The 14754-nt window shown below is 41.0% G+C and overlaps 1 protein-coding gene across 2 annotated transcripts; it reads right to left on the bottom strand.

The window, feature by feature from the left end:
• Window positions 1-518: 518 nt before the first annotated feature.
• Window positions 519-14366, bottom strand: WDR61 (WD repeat domain 61). 2 transcript variants are annotated; one of them, XM_034783031.1, is made up of 11 exons: window positions 14226-14366; window positions 10860-10905; window positions 10750-10777; window positions 9594-9699; window positions 9037-9209; window positions 7672-7820; window positions 6810-6903; window positions 5930-6023; window positions 4463-4555; window positions 3609-3687; window positions 519-1724 (listed from the first exon to the last, which is right to left on the bottom strand). In XM_034783031.1, exons 2-11 carry the CDS (start codon window positions 10869-10871, stop codon window positions 1635-1637), a joined length of 918 nt encoding a protein of 305 aa, XP_034638922.1. In that variant the 5' UTR covers window positions 10872-10905; window positions 14226-14366; the 3' UTR covers window positions 519-1634. The 2 variants fall into 2 exon arrangements, with proteins under 2 accessions (XP_034638922.1, XP_034638923.1); XM_034783032.1 differs by lacking the exon at window positions 14226-14366 and adding an exon at window positions 13964-14053.
• Window positions 14367-14754: the final 388 nt, after the last annotated feature.

Raw genomic sequence — 14754 nt, 5'->3', positions numbered from 1 at the left:
CTACAATAGGAAGAGGAGAAAAAAGTCAGTCCATTGACCACAGAGTGCCATACTTTGCTTGTAAATACTTGTCTACCACTATATGAAGCACACTATAACTTACTTTTGGCCCACTTTATAATTAAGTAGCTGTCTTACACATTTGGAATAGCCTATGCCTGTAACATGAACTGTAAGCAGGCTGCTACTTTATTAGACTACACAGGATAGATGCTATACTTAAAAACCTATACCTAATCCTGCAATAGAGCTAGGAACAGGGTTTTTACATGGAGGGGGGAAGAACAACAACATATGTAGAACGCAAATTATGGAAGTTATTTTACTGTAAAGATTTTGACACTCACAGCATTAGTGTCAATGATTAAACTTAATAGGGACACTGAGAAATGGTCTTACATACTGCCTGGAACTGTTAGAGCATCTCACCTTTAAATGTTTGTTAGCATTTCCTCAAACTGGTAGATAGCACACAGGATATGACCACACATATTTCTCCTTGTCTAGAAGATATAGGAGAAAGTATGAAATTAAGCTTTTATTTTATAGAAGTAGCAAATGGTAGCATCAACCTTAGAAAGCAAGAAATGGTACACTTTGTATACAACTGTTCTACATGGAGATAGAATTGAAAAAACTCTAGGAAAACCTACAGCAGGAGGGAAATTTGAAGCTGAAATAATCCAGAGGTTCTGCATCAATGGCTTACCTACCATATGCCCTACAATGAGACTGTATTTAAAGAGCTCCCTGAAACAGGTCATCTAAGCAGTGACATGAAAGGAAACTTCCCCTCCACAGCTTGCTTTGGTTTTATGGATTTAAAAAAAAAAAAAAAAAAAAAAGTTGAATTTTAACTGGAACACTGAGGAAATATTTTTCCATGTATCATATTGAATTCCCCACCCCTCAAGAATCAGTTCACAGTCAGGACACCAGGCTAGGAAATGGGTTAAAACGTTTACAGCTAATACACATCCAGTAAAGAGAGAATCTAAACTTAAGTTTGGGGTGTTTTTTTTTTTAATTTAAAGTTGATACACCATGATGAGTGAACCATGTGCCTTGAGCACAGGTGCTAGAGTATGTTTAACTTAAATGACCCTGTCCCACATCACCAGGACAACTGTTTAGCACCAGCATGCTGGTTGCCATGTCTGACACGTAGACCTGATTTAAGAGCCAGTAATGTTTCCTAAATTAAGCCTCAGCCAGAGCCAGTCAACAATTTCAGATTCAAATCTATTTATATAGTTCCGGAGAGAAAAATATGGAGGTAGCTTAAGTAAGCAGTTACTTCACATGGGTACATATTTCCAAATACATACTGTTCTAGAGACTGCTTAAGAGAAAGCAGTAAAGTTATATGCAGCTACAATAGTAACTTCTATTTTAAAATGTAGAGTTCTTTCATGCCAAACGTAAAGTGATAAAGATACATATAAACCTTATGTATATTTTGATTTTTCTATTGTATCAATAGAGTCCAAGATTCAGCTCCGCATTGTTAAAATGCATTATCACATTAACAAAATAATCAGAAGCATCTTTAAGTAAGTGGCAACATATGAGAAGTGCAGTAATCCTGAAAACCTGTACATACATAATTAACCAATACACCTGACTTGGCATATTTAAATTGGACAGTCATAGATATGGATTTCCTGGTCGTCTCCAACAGATACAATTTTGGAACCATTTCCATTGTATTGCACTCCCCAGACCTGCAAATAGAAAAGTGCAAACAATAGCTCATTAAAGTGGGTAACAAGATGCCACTGTTTCACATTTTAAGTAGTCACCAAGTAGTGGGGATGGTAGTTTAAATATATCAGTTCCACTACTAATGCAAAGCTGTTGAGATAACCAAGGCACAGTCGAGACTGCCATCTGTCTGAAAAAGGCACTAGCCTCACTTTCCATCTTCTGAACCCTGATATTGTCAAATACTATGAAAACCCAATAATCTTCCTACTCCACCCATCTAGCTGAATATACAGTTTGTTCCCCAACAGCCTGGATGAGTAAGGAATGAAAGGTGATATGTACAAAATGGTCATTCTAATGTGAATCAATTTCAACAAGTTTGGTTCTCTCAGTAGCTGTGTTAGCCTATTCCATTCCAAGCCAAACTAGTTTATAGTAATTTCAGGAAAGGAAAGGAAAAAGAAACAAAGCATGAGAAATGCGAGTCTGAAAGGAAATGGAGGGTTGCACCAGGCTGAAGGATGGCCACCTTCAGCAGAAGGTAACCCAGACAGCTAACTAATGACTTAAGTACTAATACAAACCCTAGAGAGATCTGGTCAGTCCTTAAACTATTCCTAGTCATGTTACAAGGTCTAAGATAAAAAATTAAAAATAGCACATTAGCCTGCTATTGCCAAAAGGGCTCTGCCTTCAATAGTCTATTTTGGGAAGTCTGTCAGTTGCACCACCACTTTTCATTAACACTCCTCTCACACATCTGGATGGGCACGACTGTGTGTTAGCCTCCTGAGAGCAAAACATCAATACAGACAGTTCTCAAAACGAAAAAAAAAATCATTTATTTTACTTTTTTTAAAATTAGAACTCCGTTAAGCCTCAGACTCCCTGGAAAACAGGGTAATTAGTAGATTTGACAGCACAAATTACCAAGGAAGTGAAACCTGACTAATAGGGAAGAGAGAGTTGGTTTGTTTTTAATTATTTTAAATTAAATACATCCCCCTCCCCCTTTTTGGTTTGGTTTTGTTAACACAAATTCAAATGCCCAAAATGTTTGGGAGGAAAGAGGTTAGTTTGGTAAAGATTTAGCTCCAGCCTGGTCTCAAAGGCAATTACCACTTCAGTGAGAGCTCCAATTCCAAGAAGGCCTCCCAGCAAACGAGTTGATAATCCTGATTTTTGAGGAAAAACCTCAAGAAGAAATAAGCTTTCAGGATTTCTTCCTACATAATTAGGGAAAAAGACACCAACCCACTGCCTTTAACCATCTATATTTTTTCCTTTACATTCAGAGCACACTCACCCTGTTTGCTATGAACCAAAATAGGAGGGTAGCAAAGATGTATTGATTTGATATAGACTGATGAGATTCCATTTCACCACCCTAGAGTGTGCCTCTTGATTGGGGCTGTAAAAAGTACTTAGAAAAGCTCAGCCTGGGAGGTTGGGGGGGAGGGGGGGGAGGAATGGATTCTAGGATAGGAATTCTCAAATACCATCAAAGCTTTAAAATGTTAGTGCAGTATCCCAAGGGCTAGTGGTGAAATCCTGGCCCCATTGATTTCAATGGGCTTTTGACGTCAATGGAGCCTGGATTTCAATTAAAAAATGTAAGGACCTGCTTATAAAAACACTTAGTTTGCAGCAAGACAGGGTGTAAATCAACTCCACCCTAGCCTGTTTCAAAACTGGAGTAGATTAAAGCGCACTAGGAAACTTCTGGTGTACGGCAGCAGGGTCCACACAGACACTTAGCGTGCAGCAAGTTCACACTCCAACTTGCTGCAAACCTAAGCATTTGTAAGGACAAGCCCTAAGTGAAGGTTTCATACTAGTAAATCTATCTAGATAAGATGACTGGATATGAGAATTATACATGTTCTACATTCTTAATATACCTGATCCTGATGATCAAAGAAGGTATGAACACAGGTCCTTGTTCCAGCATCCCAAACTTTTACGCTTTTGTCAGATGAACTGGAAAATATTTTAGATCAAATCTGAATTAGTAGCAATTTGATTATACTATAATTAAGAGACCAAAGATCGGATACTACAGTATTTAAAAAAAAAAACAAACAAAAAAAACATCACCTCAAAATTAGGGGGAAAACAACAGAACAAATGAAGATCTACCAGCAGATTCTAGAAACACTGGCCTCAATTCGCAATTATTTTAATATGAACAGCGTGTAAAATAAATGAGCATTCCAAACACAGCAATCACCAATTCTCTGAAGCATATTAGTTAGCTAAAGAAAGCACAGTTGAGTAGACTCTCACTAGTCTGCACTGTTCCAAGGGTTAATATTACCAAGATATTATTTTTACAATATACTATAGTACAATGGGATGAAGCATCAAATAATGAGAAGCTAAGCTACAATCATTAAAATAAATTAACATGCATTTTGAGAATCAATATCTTTGCCTTCAGTTAAGTAGCAAGTAAGTAAGTGAACATACCTAACAAAAATTTAGGGCCAGATGATGATATCCTTATTTACATGCAGAAGTACCTCAACTGCAAAAGAAGCCCAACTGATGTCAATTAGATTGTTTGTATAAGGCACTATTACGTAAGTAAGGATATCAGTCTGGCCCATAGTAATTTATAACAGATCTTTCACTCATTAATACAAGTTATCTAGGTTCCACTCTAAGTTATGTAGGTAGTGTGATCAACCTCAATTTATAAATGGAAGATTAAGTTCCTTCATAAAAATCTACAAAAATTAAAAATGCTAAATACCTGGAAACAAAATGAGTATCATCTGGACAAAATGCCACATTTAATACCCAGGATCCATGACCACTTAGTGTGCCTGCCAAGTTTGCATGTTGTCTATGGGAGACAAAAAGTTTAGCGTTAAGCCACCATATAATAAAAAAATGCATTAACATTTCATGTGCTAATTTCAGGTAAGTTCTTGGGGGCTTAGGTCACAGTTATCTGAGACACAGCCTCTCCCCCAGTCAGGATGCTTGAACTAACAAGACCTAGGATTTGAGCATAAAATACCTTTGACTTAGCTAGGAAAAGGTAGGTAGTGATTTTGAGAGACGTTTCAGCAGAGGGGAAAGACAGAAGCCAGACTGGTGGAAATCAAAGAAAGCCCAGATAGCAGGAGGAAGAAGGTATTGCCACAGAGTGTCAGGAGAGTGACAGACTACAGGAAAAGAGGGCAGCGATAGGGAGAAAGCCAAGGCCTTAAGTGGAGTGTGAAGTCAATGAATGAGGCAGCATATCTTAGGCATAAAGCAGAAATTCTAAAGGTGGACCCAAAAAAAAAAAAAAAAAAAAATGCAGGATAAGAATGAGGCTGGTAGGTATACTGAACTACCAAATATGGCAAGTGGGCATCAATTTTCTGAGCCAGATCTGCCATCCACATTTGTACCCTTTTAAAAAAGAGTCCAAGCTCACAGATTTAGTGTTTTACAGTTTAAAATGTCAGATTTTTAAAAAATAGTTAATTCAACTACACAGTTAAAGATAATTCCATACACCGGAATGCTTGGTTTTTTACTCCTGGTGGAATTCTGCGCCAAAACAATTTAAAGTTCTGCACACAATATTTTAACATTCTGCAAAATTCTGTATATTTTATTTGTCAAAATAACACAATATAATCACACCAGTTTCAATTATTTTTGGTCAGTTATTTCAAAATACCTGTCAGCAAGTATGTCTGTAACAATACAGATGATAACAAAAATTCAGAAAATGTTTTTTGACAAATAGATTCCTTACTTGGCATATGAAAACAGAACTCTGAGTAATAATTCATTTAAACTACAATACAGAACTGTATTTTCCACACCCTTCAGAAGCAGAGCAAAGGCTTGGGGGAGTCAGGGATAACGGAGGAGCTGAGGGAGAGGGAAGTAAATTGCTGGGAAGGAGCCTGGGTGTGAACTTGGAAGACTGTTAGGTGTGGGTGGGAAAAGTATGGAAGCTTCCCCCATGCAGACCCTGGATGACCTCTAGTAGCAGGGAGCTGCAACTTTGTTCTATCGCCACAGCGCCCTCTGGTGGGCAAAGGGCAGCACTGCAGCAACATAATGGCAGAAGCTTTTCTGTATGAAAAATTAGAAATCTGTGCATATTTAATGAGCCCCGCAGTAGTGCAGAATTCCCACAGGAGTGGTCTGTTCTGGGACACTACAGCCTCTTAGAATATTAGTTTTACATCACATGTCTTGTGAAACAACTTACACATCATAGATTTTGATATATCCATCATCTGAAGCTGTAACGAGTAGTTGGGAATCCGGAGAAAATGTCAATGAGCGAATTGGCATCGCATGGCCTGAAATTCAGAATAGGCATGGTTGATCTGTAAATACTCTATCATTGGTAAGAAGAATTATTAGAGAGGGTTTAAGTCAGGATATATCTTTCCTCAAAAAAAGCAAGGAGATACTCTTCAGTTTACATATTTGAACGATTGTTAAGCTCCTCATTCTTAGGCTACTGCCGCCCTTGCCCCCAAAACTCTTCTGAATACAGTCAGTGTAAGTGCATCAGGAATCTGGAAGGTTCCTGAACACTCATTTCCCTCACATTGTTGCATAAACTACTTAAAAGAGTCTCTTCATCCCTGTTAAGAGAGTTGCAACGTTCTATAACAAGAGGGAAGGTGTTCCATCCCTCTTCTAGCCACGGGAACTAACTTTTTAATATCAATACAATGTTGGGGGGAGGGGGGAGAGAACAGGAGACGGAGTAAGGCAGCATTGACAGACCCGCTTCATTTGCTAGCACTGAGGAAAGTTAAACTGATTTGTTAGGAAGAATCCAGTTAAGCATAACTGGATATGCTTTCTAAGACACATCCATGGTGCATGTTGAAGATTTAAGATTGGATCCCACACATACTTCAGCATTTAGAACCATAAAAATGATGGTGCCTAAATCAGAGCACGGATATAGGTGGACTGTCTTGGAAAACTGTCGATCGGTGTAAGCTAACATTCAAGATGGACAAACTAACCTGACATTTCAACCCATCATACAATATTGAAGTGTTTCTTAACTAACATTTTAATCAGGACTAAAGCTATAACTTGCACACTGCAAACATTCCAAGACTTACCTTCTAGCGTATGCAGAAGTTTTCCAGTTGCAATATCAAAAATATTGATGATGCCATCTATTGCTCCACTGGCTAAATATTTTCCATCTGGACTCTAACAATACATATGTTACACATTTTATAATTACACTTATTTTGTATTGGGAAGATGGGGAAGGTGAAAAGAGACAAGATGACATCAAAAATAATCTGCCATGCAAGATATTTAGTATGGTGGGCTCAGAAAAATCTGAAAATTTAAGACTGAAATTCATAAGCAGCACATGAGCAAGAGCAGGAGCGACTTTTCCAGATAGTTTTCAAACTGCATGATGTCCTTAATGTCTATCTGCCTGATTCTTTTACTAGATGCATTATTCATTCTGATGTACAACAATGGGGGACTTTCTATTGTAATAATTTACAGTGAAGAGTGTGTGCTTTTCAATAGTTTTCTGTCTCACCTAGGAAAAGTCATTTAAACTTATTATGCCTCAATTTCACCATCAACAAAGATACCTCGTAAAGGGGAATTCAGAGATTTAATTGGTATCTGTAATGGTCTGATATCCTTGCTGGAAGAGCAAGAGCACTATAGAAAGCTTGTATTACCTTTAAGGCTGGTCCAATTCATCAGTTAAGTTGGAACAAAGGACCATTATACATACAGGAAAGGCCAATGGCAATTATAAGCAGAAGTAAAGTGCTTTCTTTAGGAGGTTATTGCCTAGAAGTGGATGATGTGTAGGTAGGAAGTCTGTGTTGTTGTTTTTTAAATAAGAGTTCCTGTTAAGGTTGTGAATATAGTATCAGAAAATGAGTGCTTTACAGCAGATTACAAGGATGATACTTTAACAGAAGAGAATATCAGTTAAGTTCTTACATATGCAATGCTAAGGATGAATTTCCCTCTAGTGTCCAGAGAATATTCCTTTTTTCCGGTTTCAACACCAAAAATGTTCACTTTTCCCACATGACTTCCTGTTGCAAGATATTGGGAATCTGGTGAAAAAGCCAACGACCAGGCATCAACTGTACAAAAAAGAAAAAATATTTGGTATATTTAATCTTGTTTATAGTTTTTAGCCAACAATGTTAGTTTCACGTATACCTGTTCACAGATAGTTTATTCCCCTGCGCTTCAACCACAAATGTTAAATTCACACCAAGCTAACAAAAGCTGACAGAATAAACGCTTAAGGTGTTTGTTTTTCAGCTTAATCACAGATGACATTTTCTAGGAAGATCTTAGTCTAGGGCATCCTCCTAGAACAGCAGCACATTAATAGTGTTAAATGGCATTAGCTATCACGACCTTGCAAAAAAAAAAAAAAAAAAATCCTCTTATTTGCTTGAAAACCATTAGAAGAAAGAACTGTTGCCTTTGTCAGAAGCAGCACTGGAGAGCTGGCCCAGCAACAGAGACAGAAAGCACTTACAGATAGAAGGAAAGAGTGCAGGGCAGATTATTCATTGAAATAGAATTACATGGTGACTTTTTACAGTTATCTACTTAGCCTGGTGCTGTGTGCCTCACAGATTTATTACATATGTGCTTAGTCATTCATTCTCTGACCCTACAAGGTTGATCTACCAACATTCCTTACTATAATATTTAAATCCTTTGGTTAAGATCTTGTGCCCTCCAAATTGGAATTCAGTGCTGGTCAAGGCTTATCTAGACTTAAACCCCCTTTTTTTTTTATTTGCACCTTTGGACATAGCCATGCATTCCATAAACAAGCACCCTCTGCACAGTACTGAGTTTCAAAGTGCAACTGCAGCAAACCTGGGGCCTTTTTAGTATGCAAATCTCAGCCATCACTGTGTATTTGAATGGGTTTTTTTTTGCCACCACTAGACTTTCTGATCACTACACCTATGAGATAACTGGATGCGATTCTGCCTTATGCACCCTCAACAAAAATAGTCACAATAGAGACAGTGAATAAAGCCAGCAGGATTACATGAAAGCCTTGTCAACACCTAGAAGTTGCACTAGTTTAACTAAAATCAGTTTTTAAATAGATTGTTATCAGTGCAACCCCAAATAGAGAGACATCAGATTAACACTGGCTTATACCAGTATAGCATGCATTGGTAAAGTATATGCAAGGGAATGCCAAAGGAAGGAGACTGTTGTAACACTATAAAAAAAGCTAGTCACTCCCAGCTAGTATGTTAGCTCTCTACTGTACTGTATAAATATACACTTTGCAGAGATTACATATAACCACCAAGATCTTACCAGGACCAGCATCTATGGACTTGATCTGTTTGCCAGTTTCTAAATCCCAAAGACGAATATGAGCATCTAGGGAACTGGATGCTGCAATGGAACCTGTGTGGCTGATATCTACTGATACCACACCCAGTTGATGGCCCTCTAAAGTCCATTGTAGATCTAATTTTTCATCAGTCCTTTTGTTAAAAACACAAACAAAAACAAACTAATTAAGAGTAATTTCAGGTATTGCACCCACCTCCAGCTTCCCACCCCCCTTTCTTTTTCTTAAAAAGCATTTCTTACCTTTTGCACAAGAAAAAGGGGAGAACTGACTGCAGGTGAAGAGTGAAAGCAGACAGTTTGTGCGTAGCACTACTTACAACCTTTTTTTCCAGCTTGTTTCCCCAGCCCTAGCCCCCATTTCAGCAAAACAAAGTGCTCTGCTACTTACTGTGCAGTGCACAGCTACTGATGTTCTGAGGCTAAAGAAGGAAAGAATACTGTATTTCTGCACTAGTTTACATTGTATTTCCAACTGTTAATCAGTTTAACCAATGTTTATCGAACCCCTCACTTACCATTTCCAGACCTTCACTAGATCATCTAAAGATCCAGAGATTACTGTCTCAGAACCATCTCTTTTATTCTTTCCCCATGCAACTGACCAGATGGCATCATCATGTGCTGGAAGAGAGCACAAATATTAGAGAGAAAACAATGGTGTTTCTCGAAATCAAGCAGGTGTCTTTACTCACAGCAGTTGCTTGTTCTTACTTCCTGCTGTAAGCAGAAGAAAGCACTAATAACGTGCGGAATCCACTAGCAGTACCTTCCCCTCTCACCTGTAATTCTCATCTCATTCTGAGAACATATACATAATAGAAAAAACAGAATGGAAAGCTGCTAGCACGCATGGTATCTGACAGCAGCAGCCATGTTAGACTCTACCCATAGCAAAATGCAAGTCCTGGTCAAGGCCATGTGAACCATGTAGCCAGCTGGACCTAAATTCTGCAGCAAAGCTTCTGGTTACTGTGGCATTTCAGTCCAACAGATTTTGAAATTCTGTGGCAGGTTCAGGTAGCTTACAAAACAAAACAGGGAAATTTAACAAAAAACAATCAGATTCAAAAATGAAAAATAAATCCGTATAGTATTCTGTGTGTTAGAAATCTAGGAGCTCAGTAAACCAAATGTGATGCAGATGTTTGTATTGACAATTCATAACTACAATGGAACATTTGTCAGGGAGGAAGCTCATGGTATCTGCAGTTGGGAATACTGTCACTCATGAAAGCATGGGATTCTGCTGCAAGATTCTGTGGCACATGCTGTAGAACCACAGAATCCAGGGAGCCGTGGTCACAGTAAACAGCCTAATGGATCATGGGCTTGCCTATGAATCCATGCATTCTCAAGTACACCTGAACCAGTCTAGAAAAAGTAACATGGATTGGGAATGTTCTCATAGGGCCTGAACTAAAGCCCACTGAAGTCAATAAGAGTCCTTTTGTTGGCTTCGGAGTGCTTTGGATCATGCCTATACAACATTAAATCCAATTTTATTTACCATGATCACTGCAGCTAAAAACACCGAAAAACCCACTCAGATTTAGACTTACCGAGAATGCAATGTTTCACAAAACTGTTAGCATTCATTTTAAATCACCCAAGGAAATAAAGATGTGAGGTAAGAAAAATTAACAGCACAATACCATGTTAGCATCTCCTCACCTTGTTCTTGCTTGAAGAGAATACTGTACTGAAATGAAAAAACATCCACGTTATGAAAATGGTCACAAATCAAACTAGAGAGATTAGTTTAATTACTCCTGTGTATTTACCTGTGTGGTCATTTCTTTATATAAGCTGAATATGCATAGGAATACTCTGGAAACAAAAAGAAAAAGTTAGGATCAGAAATAAGAATTAGGGCTGTCAAGTGACTAAAAAAATTAATTGCGATTAATTGCGCTGTTAAACAATAGAATACCATTTATTTTAAATATTTTTGGATGTTTACTTCATTTTCAAATATTAATTTCAATTACAACACAGAATACAAAGTGTACAACGCTCACTTGATTTTTTTTATTACAAATATCTGCACTGTAAAAAAAACAAAAAAAATGTATTTTTCAATTCACCTCATACAAGTACTGTAGTGCAATCTCTTTATCATGAAAGTTGAACTTACAAATGTAGAATTATGAACAACAACAAAAACACATTCAAAAATAAAACAACGTAAAACTTTAGAGCCTACAAATCTACTCAATCCTACTTTTTGGTCAGCCAATCACTCGGACAAACAAGGTTGGTTACAATTTGCAGGAGATAATGCTGCTCGCTTCTTGTTTACAATGTCACCTGAAAGTGAGAAAAGGCATTCGCATGGCACTATTGTAGCTGGCGTTGCAAGATATTTACGTGCCAGTTGCGCTATAGATTCATATGTCCCTTCATACTTCAACCACCATCCTAGAGGACATGCTTCCATGCTGATGATGAGTTCTACTTGATAACGATCCAAAGCAGTACGGACTGACGCATGTTCATTTCCATCATCTAAGTCAGATGCCACCAGCAGAAAGTTGAGTTGGACTTTTTTTTTTGACAGTTTGGGTTCTGTAGTTTCCGCATTGGAGTGTTGTTCTTTTAAGACTTCTAAAAGAAAGCTCCACACCTCGTCCCTCTCAGATTTTGGACGGCACTTCAGATTCTTAAACCTTGGGTCGAGTGCTGTAGCTATTTTTAGAAAGCTCACATCAGTACCTTCTTTGCGTTTTGTCAAATCTGCTGTGAAAGTGTTCTTAAAATGAACACATGCTGGGTCATCATCCGAGACTGCTATAACATGAAATATATGCAGAATGCGGGTAAAACACAGTAGGAGACATACAATTCTCCCCCCCAAGGAGTATAGTCACAAATTTAATTGATGCATTATTTTTTTTTAAAAGGGCATCAGCAGCATGGAAGCATGTCCTCTGGAATGGTGGCCGAAGCATGAAGGGGCATACAAATGTTTAGCATATCTGGCATGTAAATACCTTGCAATGCCGGCTACAAAAGTGCCATGCGAACACCTGTTCTCACTTTCAGGTGACATAGTAAATAAGACGCAGGCAGCAGTATCTCCAGTCAATGTAAACAAACTTGTTTTAGTGATTGGCAGAATAAGTAGGAGGACTGAGTGGACTTGTAGCGCTAAAGTTTTACACAGTTTTATTTTTGAGTGCAGTTATGTTACACTTTCAGGATAAAGAGACTACACTTCAGTATTTGTATGAAGGGAATTGAATAACACTATTTCTTTTGTTTATCATTTTTACAGTGCATATATTTTGTAATAAAAAATAATATAAAGTGAGCACTGTGCACTTTGTATTCTGTGTTACAGCTGAAATCAATATTGAAAATGTAGAAAACATCCAAAATATTTAATACATTTAAATTGGTATTCTGTTATAAGTGTGATTGCGATTAAAAAAATTAATTAACTTTTTTGAGTAAATAGCGTGAGTTAACTGCAATTAATTGATAGTCCTAATACAAATACAAATAAATCTTCACGAGACAGTTTACCCTTCCCCTTTCTTCCCCCAGGTTTACCACAAGAACAAATTAAAATGGCAGAAGTCCAAAGCAAGACTTGCCACTGAGACCTACTTGGTATTCAAACAATGGCATATAAAGTAGTTTCAGCAATAAGAAGCCTCTAGTAATCATATCATGTTCTGATATGCAGTGAGATACTATTTTTCCCAAGGCCACAGTCCTGCATCAGGATCCAGTACCATATACCTCTCCACCTGTATGGCATCCCAATTAAATCAACTGGACTTTGTACCGGTTCATGGGACCAGGACAATGGATCCTGCAATATGCATCCTATGGGAATGAGGGTCAACACACTTGGAGCTCATTCCAAGATTGAGGCCTTAGATCAGGGTGGGCAAACATTTTGGCCCAAGGGCCACATCTGGGTATGGAAATTGTATAGCGGGCCATGAATGCTCACAAAATTGGGGTGAGGGCTCTGGGGTGGGGCCAGAAATGAGTTCAGGTTGTGGGAGGGTCTGGACTGGGGGAGGGGGTTGAGGTGCGGGGACGAGGGCTCCTGCTGGGGATTCAGGCTCTGGGATGGGGCTGTGGATGAGGGGTTGGGGGTGCAGGAGGGTGCTCTAGTCTGGAACCAAGGGGCTCAAAGGGCAGGAAGGGGATCAGGGCTAGGGCAGGGGGTTGTGGCACCAGAGGGGACCACGGGTGCAGGCTTTGGGTTGTGCTTACTTCAAGCAACAACCAGAAGCAGCAGCATGTCTCCCCTCCGCTCCTATGAGGAGGCTCGGCTAGGCAGCTCTGCATGCTGCCCCGTCCGCAGCTCCCGCCCCTGCAGCTCCCATTGGCTGCAGTTCCTGGCCAATGGGAGCTGCAGAGCTGGCACCTGAGGCTGGGGCAGCATATGGAGCCTCCTGGCTGCCCTACCTGTAGGATCTTGAAGGGGGACATGACGCTGCTTCCAGGAGCCGCGCAGAGCCACAACACACACAGAGCGGGTCAAGCCCCAACCCCGCTCCCCAGCGGGAGCTCAAGGGCCAGATTAAAACGACTCAAGGACCAGATGTGGCTCCCGGGCCGTAGTTTGCCCACCCCTGCCTTAGACTGTAAACACTTCAGGGCAGAGAAACTTGAAAAAGCTGATTTTTAAAAGCAAGCTTAAAACACTTTCAAGTTCTACACCTACCCTGGGCCCCCCAGCCACTTCTCTGGGTTTGATAATCATGTTTTCCTGATTGTTAAAAAATGCTTCTCTCCCCTCTGGCTGGGTGAAAGGTTCACGCAAAGAGGGGGAACTGGCTAACTACACGGGGGGGAAGTGACACCCACTACGCAGAGCGCTGCCAACTGCACGGGGGCACGGACCAGTCTGGGCCAGGCCAGTTACTGGGATCCTGGGGGCGGGAGCAACAGCAGGCTGGTGGGCACTGCCCAAGAGGAACGGAGGACATGGGACCCTGGACATCCAGCACCTCCCCAGAAACCGCCTGAGGGCCCCACCCTAGCGCCCGTCCCGGGTCCCCGGCAACCCCCCAGCACCCCCCGTCCGCGGCGGCAGCTCCCCTCTCCCGCACCAGTTAACACCCCAGCTGGCGCCACGCCCGCCCCGAGACCCTGCCCCCACCCTCTCGGGGCCCCGCATCTCTTACCTGGGCGCCGCTCCTGCTCCTCCCACGCGAACTCGCCGCCACCCAACCAGCACCAGCGACGCCGGCGCCCTATGATGAGGTTTCTTACCATAGAGAGAAAGGCTGGAGTGTCCGACTTCAGGGCCTGTCTCCCCGTAGTGATCATAGAGGAAGGCGGAGCTGGGGCCAGAGCGTCGTGCTGCTACCTTGTAGCTGAGAAGGCCCCTTGAGCCTCCCGCCACCTGCCTCGGGGGCTACCCGCCGCGCCGCCCCGCCGGCCCCTCTTCGCCTTGTCTCTCTCCTTTCGAAGAGCAGCGCAGGGGCCCTGTTCGCCCCTAGTGTGACTCCCCCGAGCCCAGGGCCGCGTGGCAGCCAGGCGGGGCTGGCCTGGCCCGCAGGGCGCCGTGGGTGGGCATCCAGGGTGCCAGGCGAGTGCCTCTGCGCACAGGCCCAGCCAGGTCCATGCGGGGCTGTGGCCAGTCAGGAAAGTCCCGTCGCCTCTGCCCCCCCCCCCCTTAGTCTAGCCAAAATGTTGCCATGAAAATCCTCC

The sequence above is a fragment of the Trachemys scripta genome, chromosome 10, assembly GCF_013100865.1.
Source record: "Trachemys scripta elegans isolate TJP31775 chromosome 10, CAS_Tse_1.0, whole genome shotgun sequence".
NCBI lineage: Eukaryota > Metazoa > Chordata > Testudines > Emydidae > Trachemys > Trachemys scripta.
The sequence above is the reverse complement of the archived record's forward strand: the minus strand, read 5'-3'. Positions and strand labels throughout refer to the sequence as shown.